The sequence below is a fragment of the Neodiprion fabricii genome, chromosome 4 (genome assembly GCF_021155785.1).
Source record: "Neodiprion fabricii isolate iyNeoFabr1 chromosome 4, iyNeoFabr1.1, whole genome shotgun sequence".
NCBI classification, from domain to species: Eukaryota; Metazoa; Arthropoda; class Insecta; order Hymenoptera; family Diprionidae; genus Neodiprion; species Neodiprion fabricii.
In genome coordinates, this window is record NC_060242.1 from 35111676 (window position 1) to 35131104 (window position 19429).

Genomic DNA, 19429 nt, shown 5'->3' on the forward strand with positions numbered 1-19429 from the left:
GCCCGTCGTTCAGGGTTGCTAGGGAGGCTTCGGGACACTACCGCTGGTAAGAAAAACGCGAAATAACCCCTAATAGACGCGACTTCTCCCAAACAAACTACCCCCTTCACGTTCCTCGCTCTGTTTCTCGGTTGCTGCCTCCACGTATGCGTGTTATTCCAATACATTCGCCAGAAACGGTGTAATAATTACGGAATTGGAATATTATACTACCGCTGTTGCGCTGAAAATGGTCGCAGCTCACCGCGTTACTCGATAATTATAGCCATTCTGTGTAGTCGGGGCGTTTAAGCTTGTCGATTCTTCGTCGACGGGTCATATTTTTAATCCGGAACGACAAGCATTGTCTGGAATCAACTTCGACGAAGAAAAAAAAACCCTCGAAAATTATTTTCAAGATCGCCTCTGTGGTAAAAAGTGTACCAAATTGTTAAGGCAAGAGGTGTTTTCGGGAAGCCAAGGCTCGAAAATATTTATACTTCCGGTTTAGATTTCATCCCCGGTATATATTTATACGTCCGGGTGACTCGCTGCAGAGTATAATGTCAAAGTTTCAAATAGTAAAAGTTTTCCAGTTATCCAAAGTTTCCGCGGACTTATACGATGAAATTTTATAATGCAGAAAAATAAATTTTCCATCAAACTCATCGTGCAGTCAACGATCCACGATTTTTCTCAGAGTTGAAACTCCGCATTCTACACGTACACCATTTACTCCTGTACGATAATCGAGTACAAAGGGTAACGAGTATGAAATTCAGCCTGAGACTATAACGAAACGTTTATGCAATTGCTAAATAAGGCCTCAAAATAGGTACGAGTAGTCCTTTCTTTCTCTATTAGTCCGCAATGCATTTCCTCTCCATAAAATAAACGCCCCCCTCATCCCCCCCGTCGCGAGTATACAAGAAAATCTCGCGGCATAAAACGCCCCAGTACAGAGGACAGGGGTAGATAATAAAGTTGATAAGGGTGTAGAGCACCCCTCGCCCCACCCTTCCTCGGCCGCGCGTCGCCCGTTCGCCCCACCGCAGCATCCCTGGAGGGGGGGCGTGGCCTAGGGTTGATCCCCGGCTCGGGATTGGCCAGGCGACGAGAGCTTTCGTCAAATAAAATCCAATCGGTGAGTGAAGGAATCCGAATCTCGAGGCTTTTTCCGTGTCTCTCCCTTTAAGGGGGTGTGCAGGACCGTTTGATGGGAGTATGATTTTATTACGGCATTACCAACCAAGCCAAACCCCGAATCGGCCGGCTTATAGTCTGTATTATCTCACCTTGGGGCGGGAGGCTGCGAACGGTTCCGAGGGTGGGGCGCGGAGGGGGTTGCATCCTGGCTTTTGTGGGCTTCGTTCGGGGCTTCTCGCCGCTCACGTTGCGGGACCCCCATGCTTATGTCAGTCAGCATTTCGCCGTCGAGTCACGATCGCCGCACGTAATTCTGGTCCTTTTCTGTTACAACGATCAGCGGGTACAGCTTCCCTTCGCCGAGGAGCCGGTGCAGTGGTTGCATTACGTGGTGCCTTCTGCGTGTGTTCCATGGATGCATGAATCGTGATCGACGAGTTGTGCGCGATGAGAGTAACGATCTACGGGTCCTTGTAAAGTGGCATTGGCAGCTGAGACGAGCGCGCGAATTTCGAACATGAGCCTCGGTACCGAGTGGAGTGAGTGAAACCCGCGCGAGATTATCGCGTCCCGCAGGAGCTTCGACAGATTTTTGTATGTGATGTTCCCCTCGTCGGCAGCGATGCTGAAGAACTTGCAACAGAGCGCCATGACCACGTCACCGTTCCTCATGGAGAACTTGCTGCAGAGCAAGGGTCCCGGCGGCGACTTTGCCAGTCTGACCCTGAATCTGGCGAGCTACGTCGCTCGGCAACGGGAGAGAATGGAGTCCGAAAGCATAAGGGTCGAGCGGGAGCAGCAGGACCTCGAGAGGATCCACGGACGGAGTGCGGAGAGGTCGAACTTCGGGGACTTCGACCGATGCAGGATGGACAGAGCGGCCAACGAGCGGGTTCAAGGTCTCAAGGACCTCCGGACCGACAGATCCCAGGACCTCGACCAAGAGAGGAGGTCCAGCTCGGTCATGGACGCCGACAACGAACACGGAACCGACGGCGGTATAGACAGGCTTAACAACGTGATGGAAAGACTCGCCGAGAGGATCGAGAACCGTTCCAACTCGGCAATGGACTATCACTCGATGGAGGAGGATAGGGTCTCGGGCGACGCTGAAACCGGATCTCAGGAGCGTGACAGACTCTCGATACAAATGGACAGGGGATTCGATGTCGGTAGAAACGTCATGAGAACTTCGGACGAGATGAGGATGCACATCGAACGCGAAGGCGACAGGATTGACAGGATCAGCGAGGAAACTTGCACCTGTGGAGATGATCGGTGCACTGGAACCGGGTGCAGGAGGATTCAGGAGAAGGAGAAACCTCAGCTGAAATTCAGCGTCAACGCCATCCTCGGCGGCAATCACGATCGGCGGCCCAATCCTGGTAAACAAACGCTCAAATACCTTCACAAATCGTCAGTTAAGTACATTGCTTGCCCGGACTAAATCTTGAGGCTTGGAAATATTGTAACCCACCTGAATTAAAATTATGGCAGTTTGAAATGAACCCTCACGACTCTACCTAAATCCGACAGTATTTTGTACCATGTACACCAGCATACTTCGGAGTTGTTGAAATCAGCAAGAAATTTGCAAGTGCACTCTCGCAAGACTTTTCAGTGTAACTTGGTAAGTCGAGGATTGGCAGTATGACGCAGCGCCTGTGATCGATGACGCCTTCTCTGTCGATTGGAATGAGCTTGTGTTCATTATTCCGTTGCAAGATTATAACTTGTAAATGGATGTAGTTTGGGGTGAGATGAAGTTGGAAGGATAGATATGGAGCACGGTGTCCACCTATATTTAGAGTCGGCACAAAGAGGACTGGGGCACAAATCAGTGTCGAGAACAGACTTCTGTCGCCGAGCCCTAAATCTCATCTGCACACCCTCAAGACGAATCGCCTCGTGCGTACGGTAAAAGGGGGACATCCTCTCGGGTAGAATTCGCGTCAGTTGGTGCGCCACTTATACCGTCACCCCCATATTAAGCCCTTACAATGGGCCTCCGTGATATCGGACAAGTAGCATATTCGCGATGACTTGTACATACAAAATACGTCCTTCTAAGAATACTTGATCATCCGTGATTTGTTTCTTCGAACGAATCGTCGAACAATTTTACAGCGTCGAAAAATGTCGCAGAAAAATGTAAAAATGTCAAGTTCCATGAAAACCCCCGGGCATTTTAAGCCGGAAATAATTGTCCGATTGTCGAGTCCTGGCAAACGTGGAGTGGGTCTTGTATCGGGGTGTTTGAATGTGTGCTCGGGCGTATATGCATATATTTTGCACGTACCCACCGTATCGGCATGTGGAAATAGGCACGCGTTGAATTTAACATTGGCGGATTGTTGACGAGCTGAACTCCATCGCTGCATGGACGGGCTTTATGCATTTGTCGGCCGGTAAATGCATCGATGCTATGGTGTCACGTGCATGTGTTGCCCTTTCCACCGAAACCCGGCTCGCTTGTACGTCACGTTGAAATGTTGCGAAAATAATATTGTAACGAAAAAGTGATTCGTTATACTTGTATATATACGTATATATTCTATAGTCGAGTTATAAATTACCCTGGGCTCCCAGGATTGTTATGATGGAAAACGCTAATATAGCATTTCATCGACTAGTATCGAATGCGCAACTCGTTACCAGCTGCTTTTTTCTACTCGGTTTTCTTTTTACGATCTGACGTCAGAGGGACTGAAAAAGTACCGTGAAAGGAGAACTTGACCATTTCTAGTTCAATTGTTTTTTTTTTCGCTCTCTCTTTGGAACTCTGGAGTGGCTTGGATTTAAACGGTCTTTTGGCAGTCAACTTCCATCCCACTTACCCAACCGCAAGAGGTATTTTCCAAGGTCACAGAGACTCTTTGCACGGTGAGAGAACCGTAGGAGGAAAATTTTACTAGGAACGTTGAGTAAGACCACCCCAAGGGATTGTTGGGCGATCCGAACAGACACGGTGCCCCGTACTCCATTGAAAATGAAACCTGCAACGGTATCTAGTTAATAAAGCATCCAGGCCCTAATCCGAAAGAAAAACCACGAGCGCTAAGCCGGCCCAAAAAAGGCTACAACTGTAACAACACAAGCCGGCAGACGGTGGATCTCAGTGTAAGGGCGAAACCTCTGGCCGAGGGGGTTATAAGGATAATTCCTATTCAATGTTTCCGCTCGAACCTAAACCGCTATTAGTCGGAGCTAGCCGAAGCCGCGCTCTCATTGGTCGGGAATGAAAACAACGATTAAAGGCGATGAGTATTTTATGGGGTCTTCCGGCACAATGGCAGAGCGTGTATAGCCCATTGTCGGGTATTGTCTGCTCGACGCAAAGCAAACCCTCGACTAAGCCCCATTATTTTATTATTTTCAAACACGTCACTTTTTCCCCGGACCACTGGGCGTGGCGGATGAGATAAAAAATATTAAAAATAGTCCTTGGGCCAACCCCCTGCGCGTTATTGTCACGGGGGGCTAAGGCAGCCGCAGCCATGCGAATATATATTTCACAGGAAGGCTCTCTGGCGTCCTGTTTATACCCACGTACCACGGCTCCGTGTGTACCGTATTTTTTCGACTTTGGACAGTTTGTCACCCCAAACGCGAGATCAACTACCTACCCTTTATGGTTTATCGTTCGCCGTACTCCGCAGTCGCGAAAAAGTTCAACCACCGGAGGCGGCGATCTGCGCTTTGAAGCCCAGGCAGTAAATCAATTTCGACTTTACAGATGGTGTATAATATATTATTACGACGTTACCGAGACGCTACGTAAGCCGTAGAAACCTTGTTCTTCAGCAACAGTTGACGCCGGCACTAAAGTCCGGCAATAAAACGGACGGATACTAAAATCTTCAAATAACAATCTTCCGTATATTGGATCATTTAGGCCCACTATTTTGATAGCGACGTCTTGTTTCCTTTACGATGATACCCGAACCTCGTGGTGAGTTATTACCCTCTGGAAAGCACACTCGGGGCTTTGATTGCGGCTCTTACGCCTGACGGTGATTAAATCAACCTATAACGATAGCGCAAAGTGACGCTAATCCATTCTCTCTCTCTCTCTCTCTGGATGACAATAGATCATTATGCCACCGAAACTATTATTACATTCGGTTTCTCGTACACGCTGTAAAATAGCCAATTCCAGTCTATCAATCGTCAAGTTCTACAATGTTCGAGGCAACCTCGGGGTCGAGTACGACATGATCATGAACAATCTGGATGCTTATCCTCATCTCAGGCCTCAACTCATGGTTTTTTGTTCTAACCTGCGAAATCGTTGTGTATTTCCATAACCAAAGTGGGATTTCATGATGTTCTTTCCAACAGTGAGTTGAGATTCGGGACAGTTGTTTCTAGCAATGATCTATCTATTGATATCAGAACGAGAGTCAACCGACGAAGTTTCTGGATCGTCGAGTTCTTTATCGATTCAATTATAGTTAGCCATATATACGTGTAAGAATCATCTGTTTTCCACTTGCGTAGAGGTATGTGGAAAACCGGCGTGCAGGTTCTGTGTATTTGGTACGTGAACATTACACAGGCAGGCGTTTACTTTTAGGAAGGTGTTGAGGTGAACACTTGAGCGTCGGCGGCTGCCTGGAGCTGTGAAAAGGGTCTCGACCCAGACGGGGGTGTCAGCTTGAATTATGCGATGCGTGGAGTGGGGCACCAGAGGTGAACTTGCGTTTTACGGAAACAGCGGCTGGAATCGGTTAGGGTTTTTGGAAGCTGCAGTTGATTAACGCCACGGTTCGAAGTACCGGTTACCTTTACTGTCGGATAATTCTGCAGCACTCGGTGCAAGTCTCGCCGTAGCAAATATCACGTTCTCCACTCAAGCGGTGGATAAAACGGGCGTTTCGATAACATTTTACAACAGCCTGCACAAAGGGCCGTCAGATATCGCGATGCGAAAATCATTTTACAAAGCGGATGTCAGTCTCAGCGTCTGCAGAAGCGGATAAATCGAAAAATTTCCTGGGCACAGAGAACGAATGCCGTTACTCTGGGTCTTTGACCCTTCGAATGGCCGGGATGCAAACCCTGGTGAACGCTGAATTTCTTATTTCAGATACCTTCCAAGGCCTGCCGCCTGGAGCCATTCCAGCTTTCCTTCACAATCTCCAGAATTCCGCGGGTTACAATATCGCCAAGCCGATAGCCAGGCCCGCAGCTTATCATCCCCATCATACGGCTCTCCCTGGCCATCATCCCGGCCAACATCAGCTGCCGCCGAACGCCCATCACACCCTCCATCAGCTGCTGGCTTGCAGAGGACCTTACCTCACTGGTGAGTCCTTTTATCAACTCGAATTTATCCGTGAAATGATTATTTATTGTTGCAGACTGACTTCACGGGTCCGTGTTACTGAATATTTTTTTGCGGTATCACACGTATAGTACTTCTTTTGGTTTATCCCGGAGTTCCTGCGAGATTGGTTTTACCATTTTTCGAAAGTAAGAGGAAAAAAAATCGCAAGTAGTCAAGACCAATCTGATAACGCTGTAATTGCTCGTAACCGTTCTCTAGCTCATTCCGTATTCGTGGCTCCTACCGATGAGTAAACCACCTTCAATTAGTATAATATATTCGCAAAAGAATTTGAACCGTATACCACATTTACTGTAACTCGTTACCGAACGTGTATGTAATCTTGAGTTCTATAGGGATGAATTATAGGAATTATTATCTATTTTCCACATGGTCTTATCGTATTCATAGAACATGGACCAATCAACTGGCGAACATTGGCAACACTTACAACTAAAGTGAATCGAACATCTCTGACATTGATTCATAAAAGTCACTAATTCGCTAATGTACTCATAAATTACCGTTTCATCTACTTAGCAATCATAAGAAAAACAACTCCTCGCTATTCAATACTTCATGATGTACCTATGGTGGTGTGACTATGAGAATCGAACGGGAATACAGCTCGTTAGTTTCGGTGAAGAAAAAAACTTTTATTATGTTTACATATTTTAGTGGACTAAAGAGCGTAGGTAAATCGTACAACCGATAGATCTTACGCTTGGTCAGTCAATTGCACCAATTAGCTGCTCAGTTGAATGTGATAAAAAGAGTTTGAAATTTCCAATTGAAATTGAAATGGCAGGCAAACGGATAGCACCGGGAACTCTCGGTGCCTACAACGTGCCTGTGTGTATTCACACGACGTGTATACACGCACCTATCGCATTTTGCGTTGCGAAACCTATAACCGACATAGGTTGCACCGGCTCGTCGTGCGTGTCGGACATGAAGTGCATGTGAAGTGCACCGCTGTTCCTACGTGCACTGCGAAATGCGATATTCACGCATGCAACAAGTGCGTGCTGATATCATCGCTCGTTCAGATATCTATCATTTGGTGCCGCTACAACATGGGCTTGTTAGTCGCGTAGCTTGTACTTGCACACTTGTGTCTGACGCACATACATGACAGTCACTGCGAGTTTTTCTAATCGTTCGATGACTTCGGCTGTTTCAGTAGCGACCCCAGGAGCGGGAGGGCATCACCCTGGGGCCCCGGGTGGAGGTGGAGCTTTTCCAGGCGCAATGCAAGGCAGCCTTGGGGGTCTGGCCAGCATGGGTCTTGGGGGCCTAGCGGGAGGTTTTCCGTGGGCAAGTAGCGCGCGAGGAAAGCCTCGTCGAGGAATGATGCGAAGAGCGGTCTTTTCGGACCTGCAGCGACGGGGCCTGGAGAAGAGGTTCCAGCTTCAGAAGTACATTAGCAAACCGGACCGCAAGAAACTGGCGGAGAAGCTTGGCCTGAAGGATTCGCAGGTGAGTAATCCCGGCGGATAATCGTCCGCAGCAGGAGTAATCTGGAGTATGGGTATCACCGGGCTCCTCGATTAGTTGGAACGTGTAACGGAGCACTTTGGCATATACCTGCGACGCTTAATGACCTTATTAGGGCACTAATTGTCCGGTTAACGAAGCGCTAGTTCACCCCGGTAAACTCCACTCAACTCCATCCACCGGATTGATGGAGACTAATGCTCTCGGCTCCGGTCTCTCTGTCAGGAAAGCCCCACACGAGCCAGTATCGTTCATTGACGTAGGTAGACCGACCTCCCCGTCAGGTTCCAGCGTACACTTCTATGTATCAACTCCGTCGCTGCTGTACTAGGCGGCTTCACATACCTAGAGGCACATAACACCAGTTGGAGTTAATCGGGGTACGCTTTAGTTCATTTATAGTTCCACCATTCCGACTAGTACCTACCTACCTGCACCGCCAACGCTGCCCTCTTTTGACTACGGAACTCTAATGAAACTCGCGATACCGGCAATGCTCACTGATTTACTTTCATTTGATTTCATCGGTTTAGTTTCCAGAATTACATTGTATGCACCCTGGAATCCTGGCCCTGAATTTCACCACCCAGTCCAACTGAGACCCGAATCTGAAGCACAGCGCCGATTGACGTGTAGATTGGTATTGAAAATCGTCAATTGTTTGGAAATTATCTTTCAGTCTAAGTACTCAGCCATTTCTAAGTGCCACATTTTTTTTTACGGTTTACAAATTTTCAAATCCGTGTGTTCCAATCAACTTCAGAGAATCCTTGACAATTTCAGTTTTAAACTTGTAAGTGTTGGTGTCACGTTTTCGTCGAAATAAAGAAAAGAAAACAAAAGTGCTTGGCACTGTATCGCTACTTAACTAAACGTGCTAGTTCAAAGTTTCCTATATACGCATTTGGTGTGAAAATTTAGTAGCGTGAAAAATACAAATTGTCGTTCTCGGAATACGGTTTTCTAAAAGTTTGAAAAAATTGGACTATCGTTTAGCAACTTAAGCATAAACTTGACGTCGCGTATTGTTGAGCACACTAAATTTTTTTTTCATCAGAAAACAAGGGGCTGAGGCTCATCGAAAAGGAACGACATTTGGCATTCGGGAAGCGTTCGTAATTTGATAATTTTGGAAATAATTGTTAATAAAAATTTTGCTAAATTTATGAAAAGTCCTCTAGGACGGAATGAATGGTTAAAAAGTTCAAAAATTCGGTTAAAAAAACTGGCTTATTCTCTGTGGCGAGAATCATCTGATCAAACGTCTCAGCTCGGAGCTCGAGTAGTTTCGTAGCTTTGTGATATCGGGCGAACGAGGAACGGGAGGGTGCGAACGAGAGAGATCCGGTGCTCGAGAGGGACGGCGATAGATTCTCATGTATAATTCACACCTCGAGCGCCATGCCTTGGCCGCCATTGGTCGCGGTGTACTCTACGGGCATAGCGCGACGGCTTTTACGAGAAATACAAGCTTATTCCGATGGCTGCGAGCGTCTTTCCCGTTTTACGAACCCCTCCGCGTCGCCATACGCCTTGACAAAATTGATACCGTCGCTCTCTTGCTTGCCACATACACGTATGCCTGTAACTCTGCTCTCTCAACAGTCATAGGGATTCGAGAAGGGGATCCACTCTCCGTGCAGCCGTCAATCTTTTTCACATAATTGAAAATCATCGACGATCGTTCGCGAGGTAAATGTATCTATACGAGGAAGGCCGAAAGCGGTTTACAGGTATACAGTTATCAATTTTCCGATCTATGAATATTCGAAAACACTCGATTTAATTTATCACCCGCGACGAATAACGGACAATAGAAATGATAAACGTAATCCTGATAATACGACGACAACAATAATTATTATAATTATAATAATAATGAATATCTCGGTAGTTTCTGCCCTGCGGGCGATGCAAGGTGGCGCTCGCCTCGACTTTAAGGTTTATGGGTAGAAAGGGGTTTCCATCGAGAGATGCGGCGTGGGGTGAGAAGAGGGGTAAGTAAAGTAATTAGTGACGGTGGGTGGCCCCATCCTTATTACTCGGGTACACCTTCTCTCGTATCATCTTGCCGCATCACTTTCTGCTTTGCCCTCGTAAACCGGGAACGGGGATTTATTATTAAGATATACCAACTTCCCTACACCTCACGCAATATATATGTATGTACGTATATATACATATATAGCGCATCTATAGGGGTATTTTCTAGAGTGCAAAAAGTGGCAGGCCTCACTCACCGTTCGATTCCAGACGACGGGCGGTATTTTTTATTTCCGTGATTTGCAAAGTTCTCGGTATGGAATATATTTTTATTTTTATTTTTTTGCTCACCACCATAAGCGGCGTTGATTCAATTGCAGAGTTAATCGAGTCGCGTTGTGCGATTCTCGAGATATCGGTTGAAAACGAGGCGGGTGTCTAAGGTGAATCGCCGAATTTAATTGAAGACTCTCGAGGCCTCTAGAAACCGAATGAAAAATTATAAAGCCTCGGGGCTCGTTATCTTTTTAATAATCCGAGTCGACAGCCGCCCGCAGCCACCCTTCGCCTCGGTGAATCTTCACGGGGAAATGGCAGGTTGTCAAAATCACGCCGGTGTCTTAATTTTTTAATCCGAACCTCCAGCGCCCGGACAAACTAGCCCCGGAAGGCGTCTCAAGTGGGCCTGCCTTTCTTCCGCAATACGGATCCGAAATTGAACCTTTCACAAGCCCCTGACAAGACTGTATAAGAGTTACGCTGCGGGGTCAGTCCTTCTGCACCAGGCGTCGCTCGCCCTTGGTAGCGTTATTGCCTTAATTAATTTTTCAGAAGAAAAGTTGACTGAGTTAATGTGTTTTTTTTTTTTTTTTTAATTTTTATCTCGAACATTTTCCCCAAATAAGCTTCGTTTTGTTCCAGCCGTCGTCCTTTTCGTGCTCGAGTCTAATTTTTCCTGCTCGCAAGGATTATCTACGCTTAATCTTTTCCTTTCGTTATCTCGAGAGCCACCGTTACTAGTCCTTATTTTTTTCTCCCTTCTTTCGATTTCTTTTTTTTTTTCTGCTTCTCATTCGTCTTCTGTCTTTTCATTCTTGACTTGGAACGTCGCAGGATACTTCAGCAGAGATCCCACGGATTAGGAAAGGGGTCGTGAGGTATAATAATAGATCCGCGGTGTGTCGCTGACAACCCACTTAAGGGACAAAAGTACAAGGTTAATAGAAAGTTCCGCCATTTAAATCTTCCCAAGCGTCTCTCATTTGCTCAGATATCCCCGCCTCGCTCGTCTTTGCGATCGAGATCAGCTCGGATGATACATCAAATTTCTCCATACTCGTATTGCCCTCGGTTTTTCCATCCACCGTCGTTCCTTGTTCGCTTTGGGCATTGCGAACGCGGTATCACGTTGCACTTGACAACAACGATCTCTCGACAAGGGTCCGAAGCCCATCGAAGGGGGTGAGCATCGAATCTGTTTGTATCCAAACACGGATCGCGAGTTCCCAGGATCTGGAATCTGACGGATCGCCCATTAGGTTGGCTTTCAGAGAGATATCGAGTTTCCCGGATTCCATCAGTCAACTCAATTTGTTCCCATTAGTCGGCGCGACTTCCGTTCAACCTTGGGAGCTTGTCTTTCGCATGCTGCTCGATTATTGTTACGGTTATTCCTTTCCCGCGCGCATCATTTGCGGAAAAATAAGAATCTCGTTCATCGCGTACCTCCAGGATGATTACGGCAACGGATTTTCGCGAAAGAGGTGGGGAAATGTGTACAAAATGGCGTCGTCCTGCACCGGGAAGCAATGACTAGGAAATTTCAAAGGCCAGGATGTCGATCGCTATCCCTTCGGCTGGCATTAAAAGCAAAGGATGCCTCTCGCTGGGAATAACATGAATTTAACGGCGTGCAATATCTTCCAAGTTAAGCCTCGGCCGTTCATGCATTATGGATTTAACTTTGAGACGGCGAGGTCTCGGAGGCGTCGGCTAAGAAACCATGAATATACAATACCTCCTTACATACACACACCCGTATCGTACACCACCTTATACGTATATAGGTTTCCTCCTTTATGGATGAACTTTAATAATTCCCTACAAGACGTATTAATCTTTTATACTATATCGTCCCACCGCTGCCACCCGGACAGATGTTACCACCGGGACCATTAGGCCACCTTTACCCATCGGTCCACATATTATCGGGTCAACTTCGCGAAAGAATATTATTGAAACATGTTGCACAGCCAGGAATTTCTGACCCCGCGAAAGCGGAGCCTGGTTAATATAAAATTGTTGTTGATAAGTGACTAAGCACTCGAACGCCTCAGAGTGTAAATTTCTCATGGAAAATCACGTCAACTTTCTCTCCACGAAACGTGAAAAGGATCGTATCGCACTCGACCTTTGACAGGTGAAAAAAACCCGTGTCGAGAGTCAATTATTTATACCACGTAAAAATTATCGGGAAACGTGAAACGAGAGAGGCAGAGTCAGAGAGCAGATGAAAAGGGAATCGCGTCGCGTCGGGATAGTAATCGCGAGGCGTACTTTTCGCGAGTTGTAACGGGATTTATCAGTCGGCACCGCGTCCGTATCCCGAGTTGGTTTTTCGGTATGAAAATGTCGATACCTTATTCCGCTCTTTCATCCGTTTCACCGTCGACGTATAAGGTATATTATATCCGCCCCGCGGACGGACGCCGACGGAAGTGTGCGATTTTCCGTGTTTGCAAGAACGCACGGGAACGCCATTCGCATGCACGCACACCAACGCGTATCGTGCACAGGCACGTGGACGGGTCCGCGTGGGTATAATAATAAATATGGAGAGGGCCCTTTTCCCGTATTAACATGTGAATTCCGAATTCCTTCCATACATCAAACACCCCCGCCACTCCCCATCACACGCACGCGTCGGGATGCCGGGGTTTTTACGTTCGATCCCTCCCTCCCTCCCTCTCCTCCCTCCCTCTCACCACCGCCCTTGGGCCCACCATTTCTAACCCGCGGCTTCTCCACCTCCGGCAACTTCCGCCGAGGGGGTAGTTCTGAGGCCGACGTCATAATCGATCGTCTTTTATTAAACTGCGCCAGATGGCGCCACCGCCGACGCGGAGGGAGAAAGAGAGAGAGGGAGAGAAAGGGAGCCTGCAGGGGGGGGGGGGGGGGGTTAAACGGAGCCTGCGAGAGCTGGAATATCGCGGGGCGAGGGCTGAGGACCGAGGGCCAATCGTTTAACGATTACCCGCTCACTCACTCTATAAGGCATTCCAGGTGTTATTATGATTATTACTGTACCTAATACCCTCCCCATACCTTCCATTCTCATATCGGAGGTATATATGGCTCGGTATTTAGGGCTGACAACCGCCCGCGTTACTTCCGCGTTTTTTCAAAATCCTTTCTTTTATCGCCGAAGTCACGACGAGTGTAATTCGCGGACCACGCTGCTGCTTTTCGATCATGAAAACTTTATTCCTACTTATCGAAACGTGATAGCTGCTACTTTAGTACGCGTAATATATGGTAGAAGAATGTCTTTGCGTTCTTCTCTTGTGTTTTTTGCGATGATTTTTCAAGCCACATCGTTTCACTGAGAAATTTTTTGTAGCTTATAACTTCTGGTGTTGGTGCATGTATTTTTCGTCGCAGTGAAAACACTGATTGTATATGTTGTGCGCGAATCGTGCACTTTTTGTTTCAACTGGTTTTACAGACCGATAGTTTTCGACATTTTCACAAATACAAAAACCATGATAAACAATATTTTCATATTACTCTTCGTTGTGTTTACCTTCTCGAGAAACAAGGATTTCTACTTTCAATTCAACGGTATTTTATAATCACAATATTATCCGTTATATCGGTTCGAGCGATCTTTCACGAATGGAAATTAATAATATCGCTGCCACGTAAGCACAAAGCAAGTGCAGAAGGCGGCTTTCCCTCTTAGCGACAATCACTCGCCGGGCCCAGCTTTGATACAGATTCTGACAGGCTCTGACACTCGACGTTAATCAAGGAACGCTGCGGACCCCGGATCGGATTAAGCAGGTTACCCTTATTCCATAAATTGCGACAAGGGCCGTATACCCGAACATCTAATCCTCGGGCTTTATTGCTGTTTGTCGTTTATCTGCTTGCCACCCTCCGCCTCCCAGTCCTCCTTTTCCTCCTCCTTTCAGCGCAGGCTGCTGCCCCGGCTGACTAGTCCGGGTGTTGACTACTGCCCTTCAGGCCCGGCGCTTCTTCGACTTGACTACTTTGCTTTGGGGGGGTAAAAAATGCGAAAAACATGTACAACGGATCAAATACCGCCTTAGAGTTCGAACGTTGTTTTTACGTGATGCTTAAATCCGAGTTGCGTAAGATTGCTCAAACGCAGACGGAATGATGATCGCTTATTTAAAGACGTCGTTGTATAATAAATATAATAAAAATTATTCGCAATCACTTATTTGGCTGTTTAATGTGTAGAAAAAAAATTGTGGGTTCATTTTCGAAATAGCAAGGAATCCCTTTGCTTCTGTCGGAACAATCTGTGTTTTTTTCTTTTCCTGCACACTGAACGATTGCCTGGACTATTTTTGATTATAGAATTTAGTAAGCTTCGTAGAACACTCGCTCTACCTTGAAATTTTCTTCCGAAACTAGAAAGAAAAAAAGAAAATATGTAATCCGAGAGTTGAGTGTACGAAAAATTCGCTTTACCAAATTGTTGAAATTTAATGCTTATTGCGCTGATACAGGGCGAGTGATATTTTTTCAATTGATACTAAAAAATCGGAAGGTTCTATAAAATGAATGAACATTGTCAGTACTTGAATTTGACATTCGATAGCCAAAAAATTATCTGTGAAAGTGCTAGATAACTGGGACGTTTGGATGGGTGGAGAAATATCGTTTTCACGTATCGGGGTGGTTAATAATTAGCACAGAAACGAACCTCCGGGTTTCTTGGACTAATTCGCGGCCATCGTAGAGGCTGCGTAGAGCAAGGTTCGAAATTTGGGCAATTACGCGGAAGTTCGGACGTCGGTGAATTTGCGGCGGCGGGGCGTGCAGGCACTTATACAGCGGGGAAGACGGATCAGGCAGATGCTGCGGCGGACGGGCGCAGCAACAATTCCGATTCAACCTGACCGAGGAGGTTGATTCGGGTCGCGGGTCCCGCGGGTCCCGCGGGGTGGTTTTGTTACTTTTGCCACTCGGCTCGACTCGGCTCGCCTCCCTTACTCCCGGCATTCTGCCGCCTTCCTCCTGCGGCTCCCTGCCTGCTGCTGACGGGACAATCAATCACTGCCGTCCCAGCAGACACAAAAAGAACCGAAGGAACTGGGAATAAGGTCCCGTTCACACGGAACACCGCATATATACACCACTTATCGCGATCTCGTACGGAATTCTGTCACATTTATATATGTACGTACGTATATACGTCGATTTTTATCACGCGGATAAACGGCCGCCGCGGGAATCGCCCGGAAACATTTGTTTTTATCTTGGAGAAATATTCCTCTTCCAGCCGCCATGATAGGTACGCCTTGAGGCGGTTTAGAATAGAATTTTATTTTTCTCACTTTGGTTACATACGTTGTTTAAATCAGAAACGGATCCTCTTGTTTCTTTGGAAATCGGGAAAGCAAAAATTTTTCCCCGATATGGTGAAATAAAAAATGAAAAAAAAAAAAAATAGATGTCCGCGGTTCAGATGGATTACTTAATTCTACAAATAGATCGCTAGTAAGCTAATAAAGCTTACAAATATTGTATATTTCGTTACAGCTAATCAGCGCTGGTTTTCGTAAGAAATTTTTGATAAAAAATCATTTAATTTTCGTAATGCTATAGACGAATTAACGTTCATCAAATATCGATGCTTTATCCGACTTTCATTATCTAAATAAACGAGGAGTTCAAATATACACTGTCTAAAAATTCACGGTGTCAACAAAAGTCCACACCGATTGGTGTAAAATTAAACATCATCGGTGTAAATCGTTCGATTCTTGACACCGAGTGGTCTTGAAATCAACACAAAAATGGTGTTAACTTCTATAGAATATATCCGGTGTTACATTTAACACCGCATTTCTAAGAGTGTAAAGTATACCGAAACTGGCAAAGTTTACTTAGTTCAAAACTGGCGTAATTATCGTTGATTCTAAAGGACAAAATTATTTTCTACGTGCGTAAAATCTTTCATGTTTTTGAGAAGTAAAATTAACTCTGACATAAAACAGAACCGAAATCTTAAAGCGCGGACGGTTTTGTGTAAAACTAACGGTGTTAAAGCGCCGTTCTACAGACGATGCGATTTAACTACAACCTAACGAAAGTCTCCTAAAGACTTGGTAAGTTTTAAAAAATTCCATGTTTGACCGAAAGGACCGTAGGCCTAGGGCTATGCACGTGTCGTCCGAGACCGCAGGTCGTGTCTGGTGTGAACAACCAATTACCTGAGGCGTCGTGCGGTGTGAACCCGGCGTAAAGAGAGGGTCCTGCAGGATGCGGTGCCGTAGGTATTACACGTGCTAAATACAGACCGGGCGATGTCAACCGCACGCATATACGTGCAGCCTGGAGATACATACGCGTACGGACAAACGCCCTGCGATCCGTCGGCAGGGATGAAAATTTGGAAAACGGTTTAAGTGAAGCGATTCGCGAGCGAGACGCTGATGGGGAAATTTATTGGAAGGACGCTGGCTTAAGGATGAACGAGCCAAGGCCAGGCTGAGTGAAAAGTTTGGAAAAGTCGAGAAATTAATTAAAACATCTCCAGCGGTGTTATTTGCACCAGTGATGCTGAAGACGAATTAAAGAATATTTCTGTAACTGTGCAAAAGAAGCGAATGACACAAGCTAATCTTAAGATAATGACAATTTCATACAAGGTTATATTAATAAAATGTTCAAAATTATTAAACTTTGGTGGTTTTTGTTAAATTCAAATGATTTTCAGATCATTTCGCACGCTGATGAAATTCCCAGTAATTTTCCTTTACAGTCAAGGTTAAACGTGGAAATTTAATTATTCACGAATATCTGTTGTGCGATACTTACACATATCTATTTTCTTCCACTTTACAGACAATTATTCCGCAATTTTATTTTTACCAGTTCAACTCCAGAGTTCCAAAATGAGCCCACATAAACGTTAGAGTTGGATAAAAAACGACCAGAATTTAATCGTTTCGAACATTGCAATTGTACAATTGTTTCTCAAATAGTCGTTATCTTAGCTTGCGTTATTCGAATTCTCTCAGATTCTGCATTTCTATCCCATACGATACGGATGTTGTTTCAATCGTCTTCGCAATCCCTGGGGCAAACAACACCCCTGATTGTTCAAACCGTACTTTCTCTTCTCCTATCTTTCGTTTCGAACGATTATGGTCCGTTCATCTATAACCGGTCCGAAGTTAAACTGCGCGTTCGTACCGCATGCGGGAACGCTTTTTCGCGTTCAGGTAAAGCTACATATCCATAGAGAGAAGAGGGTGGCCTACACGTTGCGTGCATCTGACGTTTGCCCGTTCACCGAGCTTCTCGTAACGCGTGTACACGCGTGCATGGTCTTTAGCGTTTGAAATAAGGGTGCAGCTCGGCCGAGGCGTGCGTGCCCACCCAGCGATTAGAGAGGGAGAGTGAGAGAGAAGGAAAAATGAGGCAGGAGGGTGGAATAGACATCTAATTGGATACGAGGGTAGCCTGTGCGGGGAAACATACGCTTACTCAAATCACGTCTCCGGGGACCGTTTAACTCCGTTTAGCATCCACTCCGTCCCGCAAGAGATTTCATCGCCCACGGAAATCCCGATCATTCGTCGGAGGGGGGGGGATTGAGACCGACTCGAATCGCACTTAAGACTTAACTTCGGTCCATTTTTTTTTTATACCCTTCTGAATTTTTGGTACCGAAGTTGGGACTTATAGATCAGCTGGAGTCTAATTTACTCTTCGATTTCACATCCTCGGGCCTTTTATTCTATCGACAAAAGAATTGAGAAAATAATTCATCGCTCATTTAGCATGGGAATAGTTACACTAAACCTTAAAAATATACCGGGAAGGGAGGAAAAAAACAGAAATCGATAAGATCGGTAATACTAACCAGCCGCTAATGACCCAAAATAAGTTTGACTTTTGACCAGAAACTTTTGGGTCACAATTGGCTGGTTGTTCTGACCGATATTGTGGTTTTCCTGTTAGTTATTTTTCCGGTTTATTTTTGACCTTATATTCTTATTGCGCTCTATGCGCGATTATTGTTACAATAGTTCTTTGATGATGGGATAAAATTTCTAATGCAGACCCTCAGCTCGAAATACGGTTGACTTTTACTACAACATCCTTTACTCTCGATTCGGCAAACATGTCGAAGTCCTTTAATCGAGTCACTCTCAATCTCTGAGAAAACTCGAAAAATCTAAGTACTTCTGAACGACGCCACGTTTGTTTCAGGTGAAAATATGGTTCCAAAATCGGCGCATGAAGTGGAGGAACAGCAAGGAACGAGAGCTGCTGGCCGCCGGAGGTTCGCGAGAGCAGACTTTGCCGAACAAGAACAATCCCAATCCGGACTTGAGCGACGCTGACGGAGACAGACCGAGACTTGATCTGAGCGATGCGAGTCCTCTGACCAGTCCGCAAAGGCCGGACGAGCAGACGGACAACGAGGACGAGGAGGAAATCAACGTCACGTGATAAAATGAGCGAGTTTTGTCACCTCAAACGGGGGCGGGCTGCGAGAGAATCGGTTCGAATTCCCTTGTTGCAGGAAGAATTTGCGCGATATTTCATTACGCAATATTCCCTGGATAAGGACTAACATTCCTGTTACGATACGATAAATTTTCCTTGCTATCCGCCGGGTCGAATTTTGATGTGGCTTGATTACGGTTGGGCTGTTGAGATTTTGGCCGATCGTCAGGCATGCTTCAAGCAACGTGCCGAATGCCATAGGATATTTTGCCGTTGTGAAAATCTGGACGAATATTGGAAATCAATTTGCACCGGTTTTGAATCCGTTCTAATTACCTGCGTTCGTCGAATTTTCTTGCCGTACGAATTGGTTCCAATATTTTTTCGCGACTTCGAGTGCTTTTCCTGATTTTTCTAAGATCGTAATAAATTTGTTATTCCTGAAAAATATGTTTCTACTTAACCAAGCGCGTCGTCGCTCTGCTCCGATGTGCGGTATCGATTTCGAATAATCTATTACAAACACCAAAGTAAAGTATTCCTGTATTTAAATTTATGAAAAAAATGTATTATATTGTAATTAGCACTGACCGTATCTTGAAAAAATATCTTCTAAATTAAATTATTATGGGAAGGTACGCGAGCGATGTGCGGTTGAAATTGTACGTCGCGGAACAGCGGCCGAGATTAAATTATATTGTAAGAATAAGTCCACAACCAAAATGTAACTATATTACTCGTGATATAATATTATGACAATTCTATGTAATATAACGAAAT

At 45.7% G+C, this 19429-nt stretch overlaps 1 protein-coding gene across 1 annotated transcript; it reads left to right on the top strand.

Moving 5' to 3' along the window:
* Positions 1–1378: 1378 nt before the first annotated feature.
* Positions 1379–19387, top strand: LOC124179578. Its single transcript, XM_046564125.1, has 4 exons — positions 1379–2510; positions 6215–6433; positions 7638–7933; positions 18410–19387. Exons 1-4 carry the CDS (start codon positions 1727–1729, stop codon positions 18650–18652), a joined length of 1542 nt encoding a protein of 513 aa, XP_046420081.1. The 5' UTR covers positions 1379–1726; the 3' UTR covers positions 18653–19387.
* Positions 19388–19429: the final 42 nt, after the last annotated feature.

Coding starts and splice junctions, on each gene's coding strand:
- LOC124179578 (XM_046564125.1), top strand. CDS start 1,727: ATGTTCCCCTCGTCGGCAGCGATGCTGAAGAACTTGCAACAGAGCGCC. Junction 2,511..6,214: donor CGATCGGCGGCCCAATCCTG/GTAAACAAACGC, acceptor TTCTTATTTCAG/ATACCTTCCAAGGCCTGCCG. Junction 6,434..7,637: donor CAGAGGACCTTACCTCACTG/GTGAGTCCTTTT, acceptor CGGCTGTTTCAG/TAGCGACCCCAGGAGCGGGA.